Source organism: Crassostrea angulata, chromosome 4 (genome assembly GCF_025612915.1).
Source record: "Crassostrea angulata isolate pt1a10 chromosome 4, ASM2561291v2, whole genome shotgun sequence".
NCBI classification, from domain to species: Eukaryota; Metazoa; Mollusca; class Bivalvia; order Ostreida; family Ostreidae; genus Magallana; species Magallana angulata.
The window spans coordinates 16,605,363-16,626,895 of NC_069114.1; the positions used below are offsets into that span (position 1 = coordinate 16,605,363).

The following is a 21,533-nucleotide window of genomic DNA, read 5'->3' on the forward strand; positions in this document are numbered from 1 at the left end:
GAACCAACGTCCTGCCTTTTTGTATGTAGGAATGGTCTTTTTTTCCTTCCACGGTCTAGGAATAAAAGCAATCTCCCAAGTGATACATTTTCTTATGAACCACTATATGAAGACGTGCATTTATCACATGTTTATCTCAATATGCGGTGGATATCACTCATGGGATAAATTTTTGATATTACACTGTGTGTTCTTACGCCACGTGACGTCATAATTAAACATTATGTAGGTTTAGGTGATGATTGACGTAGAATGAAAATGTAACAAAATAATTCAGTTGAAAAGTGTGAAGTTATAAATGTGAAGCATTTCATGCTGATTAATTTTTTTCATAAATTGATAAAAATATGTTAGAAAATGAAATGCTTGTTTGTTAATCTTCAAGGAACTTTTTTCCATGCGTAAAATTGTTGACGTCTTGTAGTAAATGTGTTGTGTGGCTCACAATTAAAATGTTTACAGAAAAGATTAAGGTTTAACAAAAGACGTGGTAAAACATGTGATAAAAAGAATCTCTCATGATTTGCGATGGTATATGATTTTTAACCAACTCGTTGTGTGTTTTCTATCCCCTTGCCAAGGCTCGGGGATAGAAAACTCACAACTTGTTGGATAAAAATTATATACCATCGCAAATCATGAGAGATGCTATATATACACAATAACTGATAATCAAACTTCTGAACTAATGGCACTGGAAATGCTCAGAAATAAAACTGTATGTATGCATGTGTATCGAACTGAAAATTTTGTTTCCATTCTATCAATGGAAAGTCTTTATTAATTAAATGCATAAACATTAAGAGGTCTGAATATCTAAACATCAGCTGACTTGTAGTTCTTTACCTACTGTCATAATATAGAATGAACTTTCAATTCAAAACCCTATTTGCCACCGTAGACTGACCAAACATGCCTTGCTGTGGTCTAGATTCATTTCATATACATTAGTTTTCCAAACATATCGCAATACAGTTAAAATCCATGTAAATATATTGCAAATTTTATATTGCAATACAAAATTCCCAGCCGATACCCTGCCCTATACTGTGTGTGTAACAAAATTTTAAGATACCTTTTCCAACTGATACTTTAGCTTTTTCGTCACATTTCTGTCAGGTCCAAACTGGCACTCTCTTACATCCCAACCTAATATTATGAATGGGGTTCCATTATACTGAATTTTTGGTCCTTCCCCACGACTCACATCCTCCCACTTCACTCTGTGTTTACCTAAGTCTGCTAGTAAAATAATATGCAATAAATGGTATTTTCTCAATGTATAAATTTCAAACTTGAAAACTGAATAACTTGTTTGTATATTAAATATATCACTCTGAATATCACACAGACATGAAAACATTTTCTATATATTAAACATAGTTAACATAACAAGGCACTTGCCACTGAAGACCTCTCTGAATCCCTTATTACGACGGAAAACAGTGAAACTAGTTACTGTTTCAACTTCGAATTCATTTATCCGTTTTTCGGCGTCTTCCAGGGATGCAACAACAACGTGAAGCGGAGCTTCTGCCATACCACTACTGTAATTTTACACTACATGTGTGCATGGTGTGCATGATAACGACTTTCGAAATAAAGGTCACAAAAATCAATTAAATATTGGTGCAACATCATATATGACGATTCAATTGTTACTTTCTGGGTTGCCTTTTTAATCATGTTGACATGTTGCCTCCAAAGTAAAGCTGGAATTATTTGTTGTTCGAACCCGATGTAATTAAATAGAGGTATTCCGAACGGCGACCTCCCTGTACGTGATCTGAACTAGCATCGACCTTCTACGCAGGTTGGCTGGATAGCTTGAGGTAAATGACACTTAAAAATGATTAATTGTGGCTCTCGTGCATATTTCAGTTATTTTTAGTTTATCTAAAGCAAAATGTATGAAAGGGTACTGGGAAATTGCAGATTCACTTCATTAGTAAATCTGCCATCTATATTGCTAAGAAATCCTATATTTTCCAGTTTACCATGAATAGTGTGGGCAGTGCCCTCTGTTTGGAGCTGGAGGTAGGCCCAATTACTCCCATTTCATGATTTGGGGGTCAAAGGCCTGTATTAGACTAAGTGTATGGTAAACCCACATATCTCTGAATTTTTCATTAAAGCGTTAAATGTAAAGGTAGGGAGGACATATTCTTTTATATGAATGCAATATACATGTATTTACCTAAATTAAATTTAGTTCATAGCATGGAAGATTTATATCGTGTCCTATATTAATCTGAGGGCACTGTATACCAAACAGGGAGTCATCAAAAAGATACTGTGTCAGATGAATGATCATCGTCAACATATTGCTCTAGCTGTGTTTAATACTGCATGTTTATATAACTTATCAACTTTTTTCTACATCAGCTGTTTGTATACTAAGTTTACGTTGACGTAAGCATTTGATGTCATACCAGGACAATTCATTGAACAACCCAAAATAGCCGATGAAAAGTAGAAAGAGGTATATAATTACAACCGAAGATTGCCGAAATAGGAATAAGACATTAATTTTTAAATCCACTTGCTCTTTGGACAAGTGAATTTAAGTTCTGATTTGCCCTAATGAAAAATTAGTAGCCCCGAAAATTAGTAAATAGACATCATCATTTTTATAAACTTTATTTGAGTACCGCTAACTCACAAATATGATGACTGGATACTGAGTACTTATTGATCGATCAGCGTATTTAGGGTACAGTGCCGTACCAGTGTCTATTGTATACCTATGCACTTGGACTGCCATTAAGCAATCAACCTTTTCTCTTTTAATAACATCCTTTATTTTTGACAGTGCTTCTTCCCTTCTCTTCCAAATTACTCACAGAGATGGCTACGAAGTCATTGTTTAATAGATTATTTTTTTTTTAAAGAATTTTTTGCATTGATTTTTGTACTTTGGCTTTTAAAAAAGGTTAGAATCAAAATAATGCATGCAGAGTTTTGCATAATCAATGTGTGTCTGTCTCAACACAATATTGATTTCTTTTTTCAAGGTTATCATGGTACTGACAAGACCTTGATCGTTATTTTCACAGGCTGTAACTTTTTCATTTGCCCAGAAGTAGATTGCAAAGAAAGAAATGAGATATTTTGAATATAAGAACCAATTTGTTTTTTTAACTGAAGCACATTCATTACTCTCAGGTTCATGGATGCATTTCAATTTTGACATATCGAGCGCCAAAGTTAAGACTTTTTAGTGGAACTTTTTATATAAAGAATGTATATTAATGATGTACACATGGTATAGTACCTTCCAAGGTAGTAAAATGTTTACTACCTTGGAAGGTACTATAGCATGAGGAAAAAGTGAATTATGTTTACTGTAAACATAATTCACTTTTTCCTCATAGAAACATTATCAGAGATATACAAACTTTGATATGGTAGATAAAATAGGTATATAATACATGTATACCATGCATGTGTTTGACCAGCAAATAGGAGTAAAAGCACCAAGCAATGTGCCCATCCTTTCCCTACACATGTCAGTATCAGATTTTAGAGAGAAAAATTCAGTGATTAATCTTAAGTATTCAAGAGGGAAGGAAAATCTATGATTTACAGAAAATGCCAACTTGCATGTGTCTGAGAGTTAATAGCTGAGTCTAAGCACAGCTGCTCAAATGTTACGTAAAGCAATTATAAATGTAAGATGATCTGATGAAATGTGAGATAGGAAGATACATATGTAGTATGCTCAAATGCATGCTACTATTAAATAAGTGGGGTTTATGATTTAAAAAAAGGATGCCGTCAACATTACTGTAGAACCTCAATACTTCAGTTTTGTACAGATATTGTTAATTCTTTACAGGATTAGATGTTGCGTGATTTTTTCTATTATGCCAGTTTAGATACTGGTGATCCATTTTAGAATTATGTGGACAATACAGTATATGTAATGTAAAGAGATAGCACAGCTGATGATAATCCAGCAGCTGTTTTAACAATGGCTTAACTTATGGTCTGCTGGCCTATATATATTTTCATCGATTAATATACCCCCTCCAAGAATTTTCGAAGAGGGACATGTCTTGAGGAATTTAAGGGTATTGTGTGAATCACTTTAATAATATTTTTTTAAAACATCTAAACTGGATCGGGAAATAGGCATATCCTACAAACAGTGAAAATAATTACCCAGTACTTTTAATACATATAACATTATAAAAGGTATTGTCTGATTCAGAAATGATTGCACAATTATGATGTAATTTTTAGGATGTAGATAATAGATAATCTTAGTGGTACATATATAACAAAATTAAGTCCAAGGCAATAAGAACAAAAAGTGCAACATACATGTATGCACAGCAAAAGCTGCAGGTCTGTAGCTCCCATTCTGAAAAAATTTGGATGGACGCCCTTGGAGCTACAGTTCCATACTTGTTAAAAAAAAAAAAAGCAATGTACAGCACACAAAAACTTAAGGTCAGACAACACGTTTCTCAATTTTATATAACTTTTTCCAGGAATTTGTTAATGGTTTACTACTACTCTGACAAGCTTTCTTGCAAAAAATTAGGATACCTTACCAGGCATTTCTGCAAAATACTAGAGAATGCAATATCCTATATAATAATCTTCTTGAAAATACACTTGAATTGCTGATATAAAAATAAATACTACAGCCCAGCGAAATTCACTATATTGGGCCGGGCTTTGAACTGTAGAACCTGTAGAACCTGCACTCCTGGCAGAGAATGGCCACGACTCTAACCACTCTGCCATCTAGGCATATATCTATATACAAGTAATTTTTAATCATTTTAAAAATCATTATAAAAATAATAATTTTAATTGGAACTCTTTATTACAAGGAGATACAAAAAAGATGCTCGATGAATATCTCTTCTGACCTTATGCAGGTTTTACAGCAATTTAAGAGTTATCATTCTTTTTTCCTTCATCACATGTCATTTTTTTATTTTGAATTCTGGATCATCTAATATTATAATAAGTAAGTACTGTTTGGGGCCATTTTTGATTTATTATGTGAAAGTTTATTTTAATAAGATTCCAAAATTGTTTTTAGTTGATACATTGTTCACTTAATTCTTAACTGTAAATTGAACAAATTTAATGAATGCGTACGTTATCAAAATAAAATTCCGGTTTTATTGGAGCAATTGATCTCATTCGTTCCATCCAACATATCACACCTGGGGGAAACGCTTTGATAAGGGGAACATTTTATTCAACAGGTCACGTTACATGTACTTTCAATGTGTACGTAATTAGTGCTCCGCAAATAATGTACATGTATGATTAATCATTACTGACCCATTCTTAAGACATCAGCATATATCTGTGATGGTCATATAACTAGCTTTGGTATATTTACCCTCAATTTCACATTGATAACTGTCATTAACTGATAAGGTTGTTATACCTGTGTGAGGTAATTCTGTCTTTTTACCTGGCCTCGCAGGTAACACATAGCTGGATTTACCTGTTACCGTGCACGCTGATGTTCATAAGAGTGTCAAAATATCAAAGACAATTTTCACATTTATTTATAGCTTTATATTAAGGATAGCCGATTTTTGAATTTGCGCTCTTATTTTCTTAAGGAAACAGAAGTATTGACTGTTCGACTAGACATCAACAATATGCACCTATAGAGAGGATTTAACTTACTACCCAAAAGGATAAGGATCTACATTGGTATTTTGCATATCATAGGACCAATTACTTACCGGTATGTATTGATTGCTACCAAACTTAGATAATCTACTATAATGTTCATGTATGTCAAGACCCTGGTTTCAGATTTCCTTTTTTCAAGCATTGAGAATTAATGTATTGTTGTACATATAAGTACTGGGTACACTTAAGCATTTGATCAGTGATAGATATTGGTTTGCAGTATGTGTTTTATGATATAGGTTAGACACATTTGACCTGAATCTCCTATATTTGTTATTTAAGGTCAGACGTGACCTATCTTCCATTTTTTCTATTTTTTTCCTATCTCCACAATGTGAAGATTTCTTCCATAATTATATTTTCATGTTATAATGATACTTTTTTATTTAGATATAAGGTGTTTAATTGAAAATTTATAAACATGACTTTATTTATCAGCATTCAAATGTATTTTGCATGCTGTTTTAAGAAAAATCTAGGTAATTAGAATATTCTAGCTCCAAAAAATAGCCTGGCAATATACCCTGAATTTTTGGGAATTAACAAGTTAAAATGTTAATAAATAAGGAATAGTATAACAAGGAAAATTATATAAAATTGAAGAGCCTCTCATGTGTCCTTGAACACAAGTTTTCATCAATTGCTTTGAATATAAATGTCTTTACAGTTATCCTATGCAAACTTATATGGTAATTTTAAAAAAATTTGGTCAGTGAAAGTACCTTTGTTAATACCACTAGGCTTTAAAGTCCATTAAAACTAATTGTGTCTTTTCTAAATATGTGTTCAACTTTTCAACAGAACAGGTGATTATTTATCAAAGCTTCAACTGCAGAGTGATACATATTTATATAAGAAAGATTTATTGCCATGATCCATATACATGTATAAACAAGCATATAGTTAAGTATTTAAGATACAGCACTAGCTCATAATATCTCATCATGTAAAAAGAATTTCCTGTTATAAAAAAAACAGAAAGTCAGGAAAAAAATACTCAGACTTTCACTCAAGTGTTTATTTAGATAAAATTAAGTGTCTTTTCAGAGTGATATTTTGCTTTCATTTTCTGTAAAATTGGCAAGGGCCAATCTTAAATTATCTGTTTTGTAGTGTTGAACTCAACAGTGACACATTTTTGTATGCACCTGTATTTACATTGGTGTGAATGACCTTATTGTACTCGCACATTTGACCACAAATCCAGCTACTCGGATCCGACATCCTGCCACATTCCATAATGTCTTTATTAGTTGACTCTCAAGAGTTTTATTTTTGACTTTGTTAAGTTCGTCCTTGATGGATTATGAGTGTGTTTGGGGGGAAGGGGGGAGGAGAAACTAGAAAGGGCTATATATAGACATTCTGAATAAATGATTATGACAATAAAAGAACGATTATGGCGAAAAAAGAATACCAGGAATCAGATAATTCTTCTTTCCGATTTCTGTCTAAGGCCCTAGATGTAATATATATACAAGAAAAGCAGGATTATGGCAGAATGCCATGTTATCTTTGATTTCAATGGAATGATTAGAAAAATGGATTCTACTTTAGTGTCACCTTGCACCTTGTAGGATAATTTTGTAGATGAATTTTTATTTTCATAAATATATAGCAGACTTCCTTTAATGTCGCAATACTCATTTAGAATGCCTGCATTACGGATTACGTATATATATAGTGTGCAAGGTACATGAGATGTACTAAGATGTACCGGTACATTAATTTCCATATTTCTAAATGTTCCTTGTTTTCTGTGTGTAGACCATGGCCAATCTTTTTGAGAAGACGATAATTGGCGTGATAGACGTTATAGGATGTGTGTATGAACTCATTGTGTTCGTACCGTATTACTTCCTATGTAAGCCCTACAAAAAGATGGAGAGATCCCAGCGGATAAAGGTTTGTCTGTCATTTAGTCCTCTTGCTATATTTGTTGTGACGGAGATCCAAGTGCTATTGTTTTCTATTTTCAGATATTTTTTAAAATGAAATTTTAAGTTGAAATGTATTACACATTTTGTTGGACTGGATTAAGTAGAACTCCATTTCGCCAAAAGCACTTAGTGTATATCAAAGCCAAATGTTATACATTCCACGGTGACTGTTCACATTTTTCCCCTTAGAGTAAGTCCATATCGGGCGACCCCGCAGGTCCATACCGGGCGGTGGAGGTGGGTGGGACAGGAAAGCTGGCCACCACCCTGTTTGAGGACTGCACCACCGTTGACGACCTCCTGAAGCGAGCAGTGCAGCTGTATGGCTCCTACAGGTGTCTGGGGACCAGGGACCTCCTTAGCGAGGAGGATGAGATGCAATCCAATGGCAAAATATTCAAGAAGGTGAGGACCTTTATTGGGTTTTTAAGGACCTTTGATATCTTTAGCGAAAACATTTATTAAGGGAGAACCTTAATAATGATAATCATTTGTGGGGACCTTCATTATTTTCTCTGAGGTCCTTTATAATCTTTAATAAGGACCTTATTCATTATATTTGTGAACTAGTACCTTAATTATTTTTTTGGGGTGAGGACCTTTATTTTTTGTAAGGACCTTGAGGACCTTTTAAATTATTTTCTGTGAGAACTTTTTTATCTTATTTTTGAGGAACTTTATTATCCAGTAACATTAAATGAAACAAATGAGTAGTGGTCAGTTTAAGAATGTATGTTAGCCAGTTCTTAGTATCTGTATTCCTCTTCAGTACCAATTACCTACTTACTCACTCCCTCTGATACCATTTTTTTCCACAGTGACCTACAAGAATGGTACAAGTGGTATTGTCATAATTTTCTTAAGTTTTTTGAAATCGAATGCTTTGCTTATCTAGGTATTCATAAACAGTTGAATATTTTAGCAATTTTTTTTCTTTATCATGTAAACATGCATGCAATGTATTTTCTAAACATTCTTTTTAAATGTATCATTCAATTCTTCTTAATGTACTAGCTAAACTGATCAAGAAAACATATTAGTTACAGTTGTACATACAAGTCTGAATGAAGAAATGATACAATGGGCAATATCAACGGGAAAAAAAAATTACTTTTTTAGAAACATATTTTCATTATATAAAACACTCTGATATTATAAATTAAATTGAAAAAGCTATATGGACTTAACAGCATTGATTTTGGACTTGCTGTCATCAGACTTTTTTTTCCCCCGTAACTTGTAGGTGATTATGGGTGAATACAGATGGACCACTTATGAGGACGTGTTCACTAGGGTCACTCACTTTGGGAGTGGGCTGATGGCTCTGGGTCAGAAGCCAAAGAAGACCATCTTGATTTACTGCGAGACCAAGGCCGAGTGGATGATAGCGGCACAAGCCTGCTTCAAATTCAACTTCCCAGGTCAGCCTTCATAGAATTTACCTATTGACAGATGGATGAACAAAATCTGTTTTCTTTTATGTTTTTGCTGGAACTAAGTCGAATAATTTAAAATTGTCCAAAAATTTTAAAGATATTGTAAGGAATATTAAGGAAATTCATTGTACTGTAAATTGCACTTTATGATATGCTTTCTCTGATATGCAGTAAACATAATATAATTGAAACATTTGTAAAATGTTTCTAGCTAAGTGCATCTGAATTATCATAATTTTTTCATTGGGTTTGAGGAAGGGTATTTTACAATAATTATTATAGGTTGTGTGCAGTCATTACATTTCATATTACACTTACTACATTCATAAGCCACATGATAACATTTGCCTTTTTTACAGTTGTTACTCTGTATGCCACTCTGGGTAAAGAAGCGGTTATACATGGTGTCAACGAATCGGAAGTGACCCACATCATAGTCAGCACTCAACTCATTTCAAAATTCAAAGTAAGCATTGATAACATATTTCTTTATCATAGCTAAAAGATTCTTATCAGAAGCAGACTTAGAAGTGACCCTCATCAATTCAAATTTTAAAGTTAGCGTTTTCATCCCGTAAAATATTACTCAATGTACCAAATGCAATATAAATGTTACATAAGATATATTACACTGTCTAAGGTTTTAAAAGGAGGAGCAGTTGTACTGCATTATCAATAAAAGATTTTATTATTCCTTAATTTTCTTTTCTTCGGGAAAAATAACATACCCCTCTCATTTGAATGCTTTAATTTGTGACCAGGAAATTGCAAAATTTTACACATCTTACAACAGGAATATGAATTGGTAAATTGCTCTCAGTAAATTGGGGAACATTGCAAAATTGCAAATTAATGTACATGATTGTATATACTGCCGTGACTGCATGCTTATTTTGGAAATAAGTTTGTTTTGTTTCCTGTTCACCAAAGTTGAATTGAGAAGTCAATTATTTCGTATTCCCAGTATTTTATTATAATTATTAAAATTCTCCTTTTTTTGAAAAATTCTCGAAATTGTAGGATATAATGGGAAAAATGCCAAAAGTCACTCATCTAATATACATTGGCGATGGGAAATCCCCCAAGAAGTCTGATTACCCGGAGTCAGTACAGCTGAGGTCGATGGAGGATGTAGAAGTCATAGGCGCACAGATAGATAACTGTAAGAGGATGAACAATATTTATATCTAACAGGATGTGTTGTGGCTTTATTAATTTGATAATTTATTTTAAGAGCAAAGCTGTTGTTTTTTAGGAAGCTGTCTTTATATAAACACCGATTTAACTCAGTGACTCAGTATTAGCAAATTTAAACCTTTTTTTTATAATGAACAGGATTTATGATGATAAAATGTGTGGTTATATACATACCAGTATATTTAATAATTCTGTACAGTCATTATTTTATGAAGTACTTAATTCCTGGATTCAATTGTCAGAAAAATAGATGCAAGATTTTAAAATATACGAGGGTTGCTTCTCATGATTTTACTCGAATATTAACAGCCCACCTTCTATTAGGAATTTTACAGTAGTCAAGTTTAAGTTAGGAAACAATAGTACATGTATTTTGATATGACACATTAAGAAATTATGATGTACCTTTATTATCATCAATATCCCAGTTTTGAAATATAATATTTTAGTCAGAAATTCACATAATTCGTATGGTCAAATTACAAACAAACAAAATGTACAGCTATAATGATCGAGGTCATAAAAGGGTAAACTCCTATCCTGTAATGAATTCTAAATGGCTATAATATAAATATTATTATGTCTCTGGAAGGTCTCCATCCAGATATTATATCTTAAATTTTAACAGACAACCATACTGTTGGAGGCAGCTATTTTAATTCATTGCAAATTAAATATTCGTTTTTTTTTTTTTATTTAATTTTTTATTGATGTTGAAAATTTGTGTTATTCCCCTTTTCAATATGCCATCAAAATGAAAAAATGCAACTTGATGTGGCTTTGCCAGAGAAACTAAATATTAATTTTTGGGGGGATTACTAGATTGATATTCATGTGATGACAACAAGATGCATGGATTTCTTAAAAGGAAAAACTTTAATATTCACTTTCAAAATCATTCCTGTCAGCAGTTACTTTATCATATTTTATCTTCTGTGAATAATATCAGAAATAATATTTTTGGCATTAATATATATTGATACAGTAAAACTCATTTAGTAGGAACATGGATATAGCGAATTCTCAAATATAGTGAAGTGTTTTTGAATCCCTGGTAAAATTCTTAACAAATCTTAGCAAAATTTTACGGTTATAACGAATTCAGATATAACGAATTTACGGATATAGCAAACTCATTTTGAGTTCTGTTGAAGTAAATAATAACGAAATTTAACACTTTTATAACAAATTTAACAGTTAAAAAAGTTAGCACTACCATTTAACTTATACGCAGCACAGTTAAGGCTGTCAATAAACTCCGTTCAGACAAAAAGTACGGGAAATGTGCATTATGACATCACAGTATATTACAAACCTCGAAAGTACTTATTAATCTATTTATTAATAAAATTAACATATACTAATCTTTTAATTAAAAACAACAAATGCTATTACTTACAATTTTGATGTCCGTTATATCGTACACACTGAAAAATAAGCGAGATGTCGTTCTCGCTGTACTACAAAATATGACGTCATATGCTTCAAAATGACGCATTAAGTTAAATCATTGAAGGCTATCGTGCAGTTTTATAGCGAAGAAAAATTACTGTCATACATTAACGGAAAAGTATAAATGAATATTTTGTTTAAAATTAGTAGTAGTAGAATGCTACCTATATAATCTTATTTTCATTTTGTTAAAAGTATGCATCGTATAGAGAAGCCACCTCGGTTTTGTATAAAATATCGTATATCTAAAATCTGAGTACCTAAATAAATCACTTAATTGCAAGGGCATACACTTACCTGATCCCGACAAACTTTTACATGTGAATTTGAAATATGCTATGTAACTTAAAAACTTCTACGATCCTTGTAAAATCTTACAAATTAATTATTTTTTAATGAAATTAACCCTGTGACCTTCAAAATTATTCAACATATGCATCATAAATTACGGTTTCTACTAACAAATGTTCTTATCTTAAAAAGTTCGCACCGTTTTTCAAAATCTACGATATAACATCAAGTTATTTCATAATTCAGTTGTGAATTTTGACATGATTATGCCCTTGCAATATTGAATTTTTTAAATGACCCCAAAACCACAAATACATCTGCTTGTACCATGCGACTGCCATATCACGTGACCACTATGAACATAAAATATTGTACTGTTATATATTTTTTTTAGAAATATATTGCATTTGAGTGACTGTTATTGATTTTAAAAAGGACATGCCAGTTTAACTAAAGTATACTTGTTTTCATCACAAAAATTTGCCCATATTTTCATTGACCGCCTTAACTGTACTGCGTAGTTTGATCAAATTTATTTTCCTAAATATTTTACAATTCATAATCTGATTATCAAAGGTATTAAAGTAATGTATTTTCATTTTAAGCCTCTATTAACATAATTATAGTCCAGTGAAAGAAACATGTATATAGTGAATTCACTATAGTTATTATTATGAATTCGTTATATAGATATAATGAATTATGGATATAACGAAGTAAATCCATTGGTCCCTAGGACTTCGCTATAACCGAGTTTTACTGTACCATGATACAATAAGATACAATCATGCATTTCTTTAAAGAAAAGACTTAAATGTTTGTTAATTGTCAAAACCATTTGTTGTCAATGTCATTTACTTATCATATTTGATCTGTGAATAGTACGCACTCCTGTGGCCAAACCGTCCCCTGACGATCTCGCTGTGATAATGTATACCAGTGGGTCTACTGGGGTCCCAAAAGGTGAACACATTTTATTTTAAATTTTTATTTTTGTTAAAAAAAATCTCTAATACATATACTTAAATTGATAAATATATTAATTCATTTATACTGGTTTTTCCTGGTTTATACTCAATGTTGATGAAATGTTTCTAAAATGCATGTACATAATTGACTTGTACTTTTATATAAAACCAATGTATATTGTAATAAATGTTTGGACTTCCAACTCACTTGGCATATCCATGGCATATTATATAATAATGTGTAAGATACCCAAGTTTGACTGTGCATGTACATGTAGTTGGATCACCATCACTTGCCAAGGGTGGTGAGATTTGTATCTCCTCTAAAGCAAAATGAGGAGTGATGTTTTCACCCTCAGTTGCTTTGTGAAAATAGCTATGTGTTTTCATGAAGATTCAAATTAATTCCAGGTGTGCTGATTACACACAAGAATCTGATGTCTGGAATGGCTGGCCAGTGTCAGAAGATTCAAAATCTGGGGTAGGTATAGAGCTTATTGTACTAAAAGAAAGGATACTATATACAGGGTTATTTTTGCCCCATGTTATTTTGCCTTTTACGTAGGTGCTAACAGTTTTGTTCTGTCTTGAATTCGACCAGATACAATTGTGTTAAGAGAAAAATAACTTGAGAATTGGAATTTGCCCATTCTTTAGCTGACAAGGAGGGCAAAAGGGGTGAAAATCAAACGGGGATGAATATTGCCCAGTATACTGTATTTTTATGAAAAAAAAAAGTTGGTTTTGACTTAGTATTTGCAGGGCATTACAATGCTCTCATTCCTTTTCATTTTCTTTTTTATTTAGTCCAAAAGATGTATATGTGGGTTACCTACCTTTAGCCCATGTCCTTGAACTTGGGGCAGGTAAAAAATGATTAAGATTTTAAAATTTTTATTTAATTAAAAAATAAGAAGCAAGCTTTATCTGCAACATTTTTTGCAATTCTGTAGGAAATGGTTTGTATATAAAGTGATGTACTTCAACTTAGAGTTGACTTTATTGAATTTTTATATGTACTACCGGTAATTAACATGGCATGGAGAAAATTATGAAACTCACCACAATGTAAGTACAGTGAAACACAGTTCTTTAGTAAATGACAAGGGTATTTTTGTCTCTGCTGTAGAAATCAGCTGTTTGGCCCACGGAACGTGCATCGGTTACTCTTCTCCTCTGACTTTAACAGATAACGTAAGGTTTGAAAACAGCATGTCTGACATTGCTTATGGCAACACAAATATGTAAAACTTTTAGTAATTTTATATACTGGTTCCCAGTTTCTATCCAAAGTATTATTTTCTTGTCTTGTGTCGTTTTGATTGATGCTTAAAATTTGCTGGTTAATATTTTTATGACGAATTCTTGCTTTAACATTGTAGTCCAGCAAAATCAAGAAAGGAAGTAAGGGCGACCTTTCTGTACTGAAGCCTACTCTCATGGCAGCTGTTCCGGTAAGAAATTCCCCCAGTTATAAAAGTCATCTATATCTGTTTTACGTTTAAAAAAAACATTATTATATAACTTTAATAAAAATTGACAGTTACTGTGGAATCATTTAATTTCGTGGGGGCCAATTTTCGTGGATTGCTTAAATTTTACAGGTTCGTGAGGACGTAATTTCGTGTATTTTCTAAAACCTACAGAGGAAATATGACTTTATTACCCTAATTTATTAATTCTTGGAGGATTTTAATTCGAGGATAAAGGGTACCCACGAATTCCACGAAAATTGAACCACCACGAAATCTAATGATTCCACAGTATTGATTTGTTACTTTTTTGCCTTAAATTTACGTGTAAATTGACAACTGTTATCTCTTTTTATGTAAGGAGCATTATCATGGAGCATGACAATTAATCTGAAATAAAATAGGGAAGAGAAGTTTTAGTTTTGTTACATGTATGTCATTTCTTTATATTAAAATTACAACCAATTTCAGATGATAATGGACAGACTGTACAAGGGAGTGTGGGAGAAAGTCAACATGGGAGGATCCTTCAGCCGAGCTCTGTTTGAGTGGGCGTATGATTACAAGAAGAAGAGGATAGAGAATGGCTACACTACTCCTCTACTGGACAAGTAAGTCATCACATCAGCTCACTTCTGATCCACCAAATTTTGCATTTGATCTCATCTAGGTTTTATAGCCTTTTAATCTGAATCTTTTAAACTTGCTAGAAAACAATAAAAGACAACTTGCACCTTGATTTTTATGCTGTCCATATGTTTCACATAAAACATTTTTGATGCTGTTCATTGAAGTTGTATATATAAGTTTATTTGATGTCATTAACAACAAAGAAAAATTGGGTGAATGGAAGACTGTTTAGAGTGTTCGTGGTTAAATCATGTGCACTTCCAAAAAAAATATTATTATTTCCCTCATTTTCCCCTCACAGATATATCTTCTCAAAGGTATCCTTGGTGCTGGGAGGGAGGGTCAGGATGATGCTGAGTGGGGGAGCCCCCCTGTCAGAGAAAACCCAGCGCTTCATGAACATCTGTTTCCGCTGCCCTGTTCTGCAGGGGTACGGCCTGACAGAAACTTGTGGGGCAGGAACCATCCAAGAAGGTATGCACAGTCTGGCATTAAAACACAACACTAAGGCCATAAAAAAATTTTTTTAGCTTCTCAGGCATTGCTGCATTTTGTTAATAGATGCCATTAATTTTATTGCCATTGAAAAAGGGGAATAATCAATTGATATTTTTATTAAAGTGCTCTCCAATTTTAAAGACCTCCCCTGTTATAACATTAATTTAAAGCTGAACACCGCTCGTAAATAGGCACTGTCCGCCATATTTCTCTTTAATCACTGCTGTCCCTACAACCCTTATATAAAGGACAGACCTCTAAACAGTTCAAAGTACTTCGCTGTAGAGGTCTCACCTGTGTGGACGTACATTTTGCCTCGCCGTGTTACCCGGTCGCGATGAAATTATCAAATTTTAACGCACTTTTCGAAGCCAGGAGAATACTAACATCAAATAAATTGGTCAATGCATTATTTACGAACAGAAAATGAACATAAGATAAGAAAAAAATGCATAAAATCTAAAGACCACGAAAGGAATACTACATGTCGGCCACGAGGTTCAGGTGTGCAATCGGGTGTAACGAAATCGAGGGGTTTATATACCAGGTATCTGTGTGACGGTGCCTATTTACGAGCGGTGTTCAGCTTTAAGTGATATACTTTTATAATGTTGCTGTTTTTAGCTGATATACAGGGTTGCTTCTGTATCTTTATCAAGTTGATGACTTGTCCACTGGTAGAGTGGGAGCACCTTTGATCTGCAATGAGCTTCGTCTCCGAGATTGGCCAGAAGGTATGGGGGGTTTTTTGTGGGTCAATGATTGTACTTTTTAGGCCAATTAACAACTGTTAATTGTCATGGAATTTAGTACATGTGTAAGTATCATTGTGCACCACTGAAAATTTACCATGCTGCAGTTGATTTAGTAATACCAGTACTTTATAAATAAACAATAGGTCTGATTAATAAAATACTTTTCTGAAAATTTTCATTTTTTTATCATTTTTATAACTTTGGTAGAATGGATAAAAGACTTTTGATGGAAATTTACAACCATTTTTGTTACAATGTATTAGGCTTAGGGAAAGATTAATATATATGCTTCCTTGTTAAAAGTCCTCTCTTGATTGACAAGTCCTTTCAAAACATCCAGTGGTACATGTAGTATTCACAGTTAAAATCTCACTTCTCATACTCTTTTTATGACTTATTATGATACTAGGAAACTACACCTCAAAGGACAAGCCTTGCCCACGTGGAGAAATACTGTTGGGAGGCGGTAACATTGTACAGGGCTACCACAAAATGCCAGAGAAGACCAAGGAAGACTTTACGGACATTGATGGAACCTGGTACTTCTGTTCCGGAGACATCGGACAGATTGATCCAGATGGTTGTTTGAGAGTTATCGGTAGGTATCTGGAGTTAGGGGTGAGATCAGTGATTAATGTCAACTAAAAACCTACTGGTAATATTTCATTAAGTTTGGGCAAGTGGGGGTTAAAGAGTCTCACAAGATAATGTCATCAGACATCAATTATTACATATTATTTAATATTTTATTTCATACACTCCCATACAGATCGAAAGAAAGACCTTGTGAAACTCCAGGGTGGAGAGTATGTGGCTGTTGGACAGGTGGAAACTGTTCTAAAGATGGTGCCCATCGTGGAGCAGATCTACATCCACGCTGACAGTAACCACGAATTCACTGTCGTGTTTATAGTCCCCAGCACCAAACACTTGGAAGACCTAGCAGAGAGCCTCGGGGTCAGTGGAGAGCTTGAAGACTTGTGTAAAGACAAGAAAGTGGAAAGTGAAGTCCTCAAAAAGCTGACAGAGAGTGGAATAAAGGGTGAGAATCTTTTGATAAATGATTATTTTTTTTATATGATGAAAGTAAGAATGTAGTTTGGTATTAAAAAACTGCCTCTGTCCATCTAAATCTATGTCGGTCAACAACTTGAAGATTCAGATGATACTATTTCAGGTGGAATGATCATAAATGGTAGGCATATTGCTTATGGCAAGATAGAGAACAGTTAGTTTCAAGGGCAAGGTCACCACAACTTTAAAAGCAAATTTGTGGTTTTCAGTTGGTTCAGGCAAAAATCAGATTGTGGGGCAAAAGTTGGGTGTAAAATGCTGAAAAAAACGCCTTTCACATTTATAATATGCACATGAAATACAGACCTGGAGAACTTTGAAAAGTTATTCATGTGCATGCCTTAAAAATGTATTCCAAGCTCTTTAAAGTAGTTAATATGTTTTCGGATGTAACCCAAAACAACAAAAGTTATGGCTTAATTGATGAATAGCCCACTTCTTTGATTTGATCTAATTTTGGCTGAAAAAAGTGTGTACTATACAAGAGACTTTATGATACGTACATGTACTTCATTTGTTGGTTTAAGTGTACTGGTATGTTTCAAGTGCTGGGCATTTCTTTGTTTAATTTGTATATGACTGAATATTTACCTCTGTATATTACAGGAGACCTGGAGAGATTCTCTCTGCCCAGGAAAATCAAGATATGCCCTGAACCATGGATGCCCGAGTCTGGACTAGTCACAGATTCATTCAAAGTCAAACGAAAAAACTTTGTTGAGCATTATAAGAAAGACATTGAGGAAATGTACAAGAAGTAAATCAAGTGAAAACCCCTAATTAAAGTGGATTTCTAATTAAACGCAAGGAATATTACATTTAGATCATAAAATTGTGAGAAACATTCCTTGCAGATTTTAAAATCATGCTATTTGTGAAATATGTGAAATTAAAAAAAAAGTTGGGTGTTAACGATGTTATATTCTTGCTATTTGATACACAATGGGTGTGATCATGGAATGAAGTACTTCCATAAAACAAGAAATATATAAGGATATCAAATGTCTACATGCCTCTGCCAACCTATATACCGGTATGTTATTTGATGTTAAATATTTGTGTGTGCAGGTGCTCTAAGTGCTTTTTTCTGTGGTGGGTATATATGTGTGTAAAAAAAATTTTGCCATACAAAGTGCTGGGATTTTAATTTTGTGTTATAATTGTTTATAGATTTTTTGGTTTATTTTGGTAATTTTTACAATATTGATTGAATCTTTTTAAAGTCTTATACCAGTATTGACTTTTACATTTCCAGTACCAAGCCAGTTTTAATCAACTGTATATGTATATACTTAATAGATCTCTCTTGCCTAGAACAATTAAATTGTCTTAAATTTCTCTAGAACAGGGTGCATTTTTATATTCTCTAAACTGTTTAATAACAAAAGGGTCCTCGACATCCTTTTTATGTAAGTCACAACATGGCGATAGAAATCCCAGATACTGTGTGAACTTTTGTTTTTATGAATCTTTAAAAGTGAATCCCCCCCCCCCCCCAAAAAAAATTAAACCTTAGTTTTCTCTATCATTTTTAAGCCGAAAGCATGCTAGAAATCCAAATCACTAAGAAATATAGAAATTTGGGCTTGCATTCAAAGTTTTTCTCACTTGGTGGATTGAAGGTCCCTTAAACATAACAAGACAGCATGAAGGAATTCCCAATGTATACAATATGCTCCTTGGCCAAGTTCAATAACTTTTAAATCTGGGATTTATCTGGTTATCCATGATATTGATTGGTAAAAATATGATTTTATGTTACAATTCAAAATGTGTTGAAGTCTTTTGAAAAGTGTCTTTATTACATGATAGTTGAAATGAATTTTCTGTTACAGTGTATATTTTTTATGTAATATATTACAAATTGAGATATTTGATTTTGAGTTATTTAAATTTTTGAATTAAGACTATAAAAAGATTCATTCTTTTATATACTGGGTATACTGGAATTTATAATATATAATATTAATCAGTCAGATATCGATGTACTGTATAATTGGCAGTAAATTCAAATCTTTGCATCACTCCATCTTAGTTGTGAAGTGGGCATATCAAACTATCCTGTTGTAATAAGACTGAATAAATTAGGGAATTATTTAATTAAAGGCAATAGCACTAATATTCTTTTGTCAGTTTTGTGTTATAAATGTTGAAGCTATAAAGTGCCATGACTTTTGTACATAATACAATTTCTGTTTTTGATAAGTTTTTAAAATAAATATATAATTGTGCCATTTTCCTATTGGAAAAGCAGTTGTTTTCTGTGTAAATTGTCATTTTATACTTAATTCAAATGTATATTAAACTGGAGAAAGAAGTTATAAAATTTGCTCATCGGAATGATGAAATAATTAGTAAAAGTATGCTGTTTATACTGTATTAGAAAGAAGACAAATTCATATATGGTACTTGTATATATTTTAGCATGTAATTGCATGGATAGATTTAAGCATTATTAACCGACAGTGCAAAAAAATTGTCTTCAAAAAAGATTTTATTATATATAGTAAAGTATACAGTCATTAATGTTTTTTGAGAATTAATATTTAAAAAATACAAGTTAGATTAAAGATGTATAAATCTCAAGTATATATATACACCATTTCAAAATATCAATTCAAAGCTACCGTAATTAACTATTCCCCGAAATTTGATAATATGCAGTATATCTGGTAATTTCCAATTTTTGCTTTTATTCAGAATCTCTTTTAAATAGCAAATTCTTGAATATGCAAAAATAATGTTCTGCATTGTTTCCAATAAAAAACATTTTAAATGGCAAAAAAGAATGACGCAAATTAAAAATGCTACACATTTTTTTCATTTTCGCAAATTGTGCGACATGCGAAAAAAAAAACCCAGAAAAACATGCAAAAAAAATTTATCTCTGTTAAGCCCCTTTGCCCCTTTAAGCATCTGAGAATCTACAACTCATCGCTCATTATCATTTTTTTTAAAATAAAATGAGGTTCAGAAATACATTTTGTTACAAATCAATGGAAAGTTTTCAAATTAGATTTTTATTTCTGATTAATTTTCGGCGTTTTAAATGAGGAATAAAAGAAAGATTCCAACTCTTGACTTTACCATGCATACTCATTTTTAAAGAAATTCTCTTACAATTAAGGGCACTAAATGGGGACAATATGGTGTAAATTTTGTAGTGTTGTTATTGCAGTTTTATAATGTATATCCTTTATATATATGTCAAGTGATTTGCAGCATTCTGCCTGATGGAATAAATACAGATTGCTTAAATGCCTTCTTTTCATTTACCTACACCATATTTAAATTAATAAAACAATTGCAGTAATGCTTTTATCAGAAAAAAAATCATAAGAATGAGCATTTAGAGGATATCCACATACATTCCAGAGTACCATTTTCGTTTTTTGGTGAGAATATTAAATCTCAAATTTTCATTATCGGTACTTTTTGACTGTTAGAGAGATTCCAGAGTACCATATTCTTTTCTAAATGAGAATATTAAAACTCTAATTTCCATTACTTTTTCAACTGAAATCTTTCCTCCCTTCCCTTCTTCAACATGGCAATAAATTTAACGTGGCAGCAGTTGACTTTAAAAAGACATTTTTTATGTGGGTCAGCTTTTGTCTCTTAGCAACGAGCTCAGCTAAAAACGGGATTGTTCTATTTATATATATGAAAGCTCTTTAGCAATATACTTCTGTCATACGAACACAAATTAAAGCTCTTTAGCAATATACTTCTGTCAGACGAATATTGTTGCATATGCGAGTGATGCGAGCCAAAAGGGTCTCTTGTTTAAAGTCATCGTTTGAAAAAGAACACTCGCTGACTGCTTAAACATTGGCAAACTCACTAAACATACAAACTAAGCGAATACAAAATCTAACCACCTGGAAGTGCCCCCCCCCCCCATTATGGTCACCTTCTTTTGTTTAAAATATAAGGGTATAGTGATGAAAGAGATTTGAGATACATGTACCACATCACATGCAGTGGTGTTGAAGACGCATATTACATACAGATACATATGTTAACATACATATAGTGTTGAAGAATGGACTTGCAATGTCATTGTTATTGCTGAGTGATTACCATTGGTCATCTTCATTTCATGAGGGGCCACAGTAACTCATTGCTCTCAAAAATTGTCAAAAAT

The 21,533-nt window shown here is 32.7% G+C and overlaps 1 protein-coding gene across 1 annotated transcript; it reads left to right on the plus strand.

Annotated features, from left to right (window-relative positions):
• The first annotated feature begins 1,744 nt into the window (after nucleotides 1–1,744).
• Nucleotides 1,745–20,644, plus strand: LOC128179978 (long-chain-fatty-acid--CoA ligase 4-like). The gene is made up of 18 exons (XM_052847706.1): nucleotides 1,745–1,832; nucleotides 5,598–5,725; nucleotides 7,441–7,578; nucleotides 7,803–8,018; nucleotides 8,857–9,034; nucleotides 9,409–9,515; nucleotides 10,070–10,211; nucleotides 12,872–12,952; nucleotides 13,369–13,438; nucleotides 13,765–13,823; nucleotides 14,087–14,151; nucleotides 14,340–14,411; nucleotides 14,901–15,040; nucleotides 15,361–15,533; nucleotides 16,217–16,291; nucleotides 16,722–16,910; nucleotides 17,082–17,354; nucleotides 17,993–20,644. The coding sequence occupies exons 3-18, from the start codon at nucleotides 7,444–7,446 to the stop codon at nucleotides 18,145–18,147; spliced, it is 2,130 nt and encodes a 709-aa protein (XP_052703666.1). The 5' UTR covers nucleotides 1,745–1,832; nucleotides 5,598–5,725; nucleotides 7,441–7,443; the 3' UTR covers nucleotides 18,148–20,644.
• The last annotated feature ends 889 nt before the right edge of the window (nucleotides 20,645–21,533 follow it).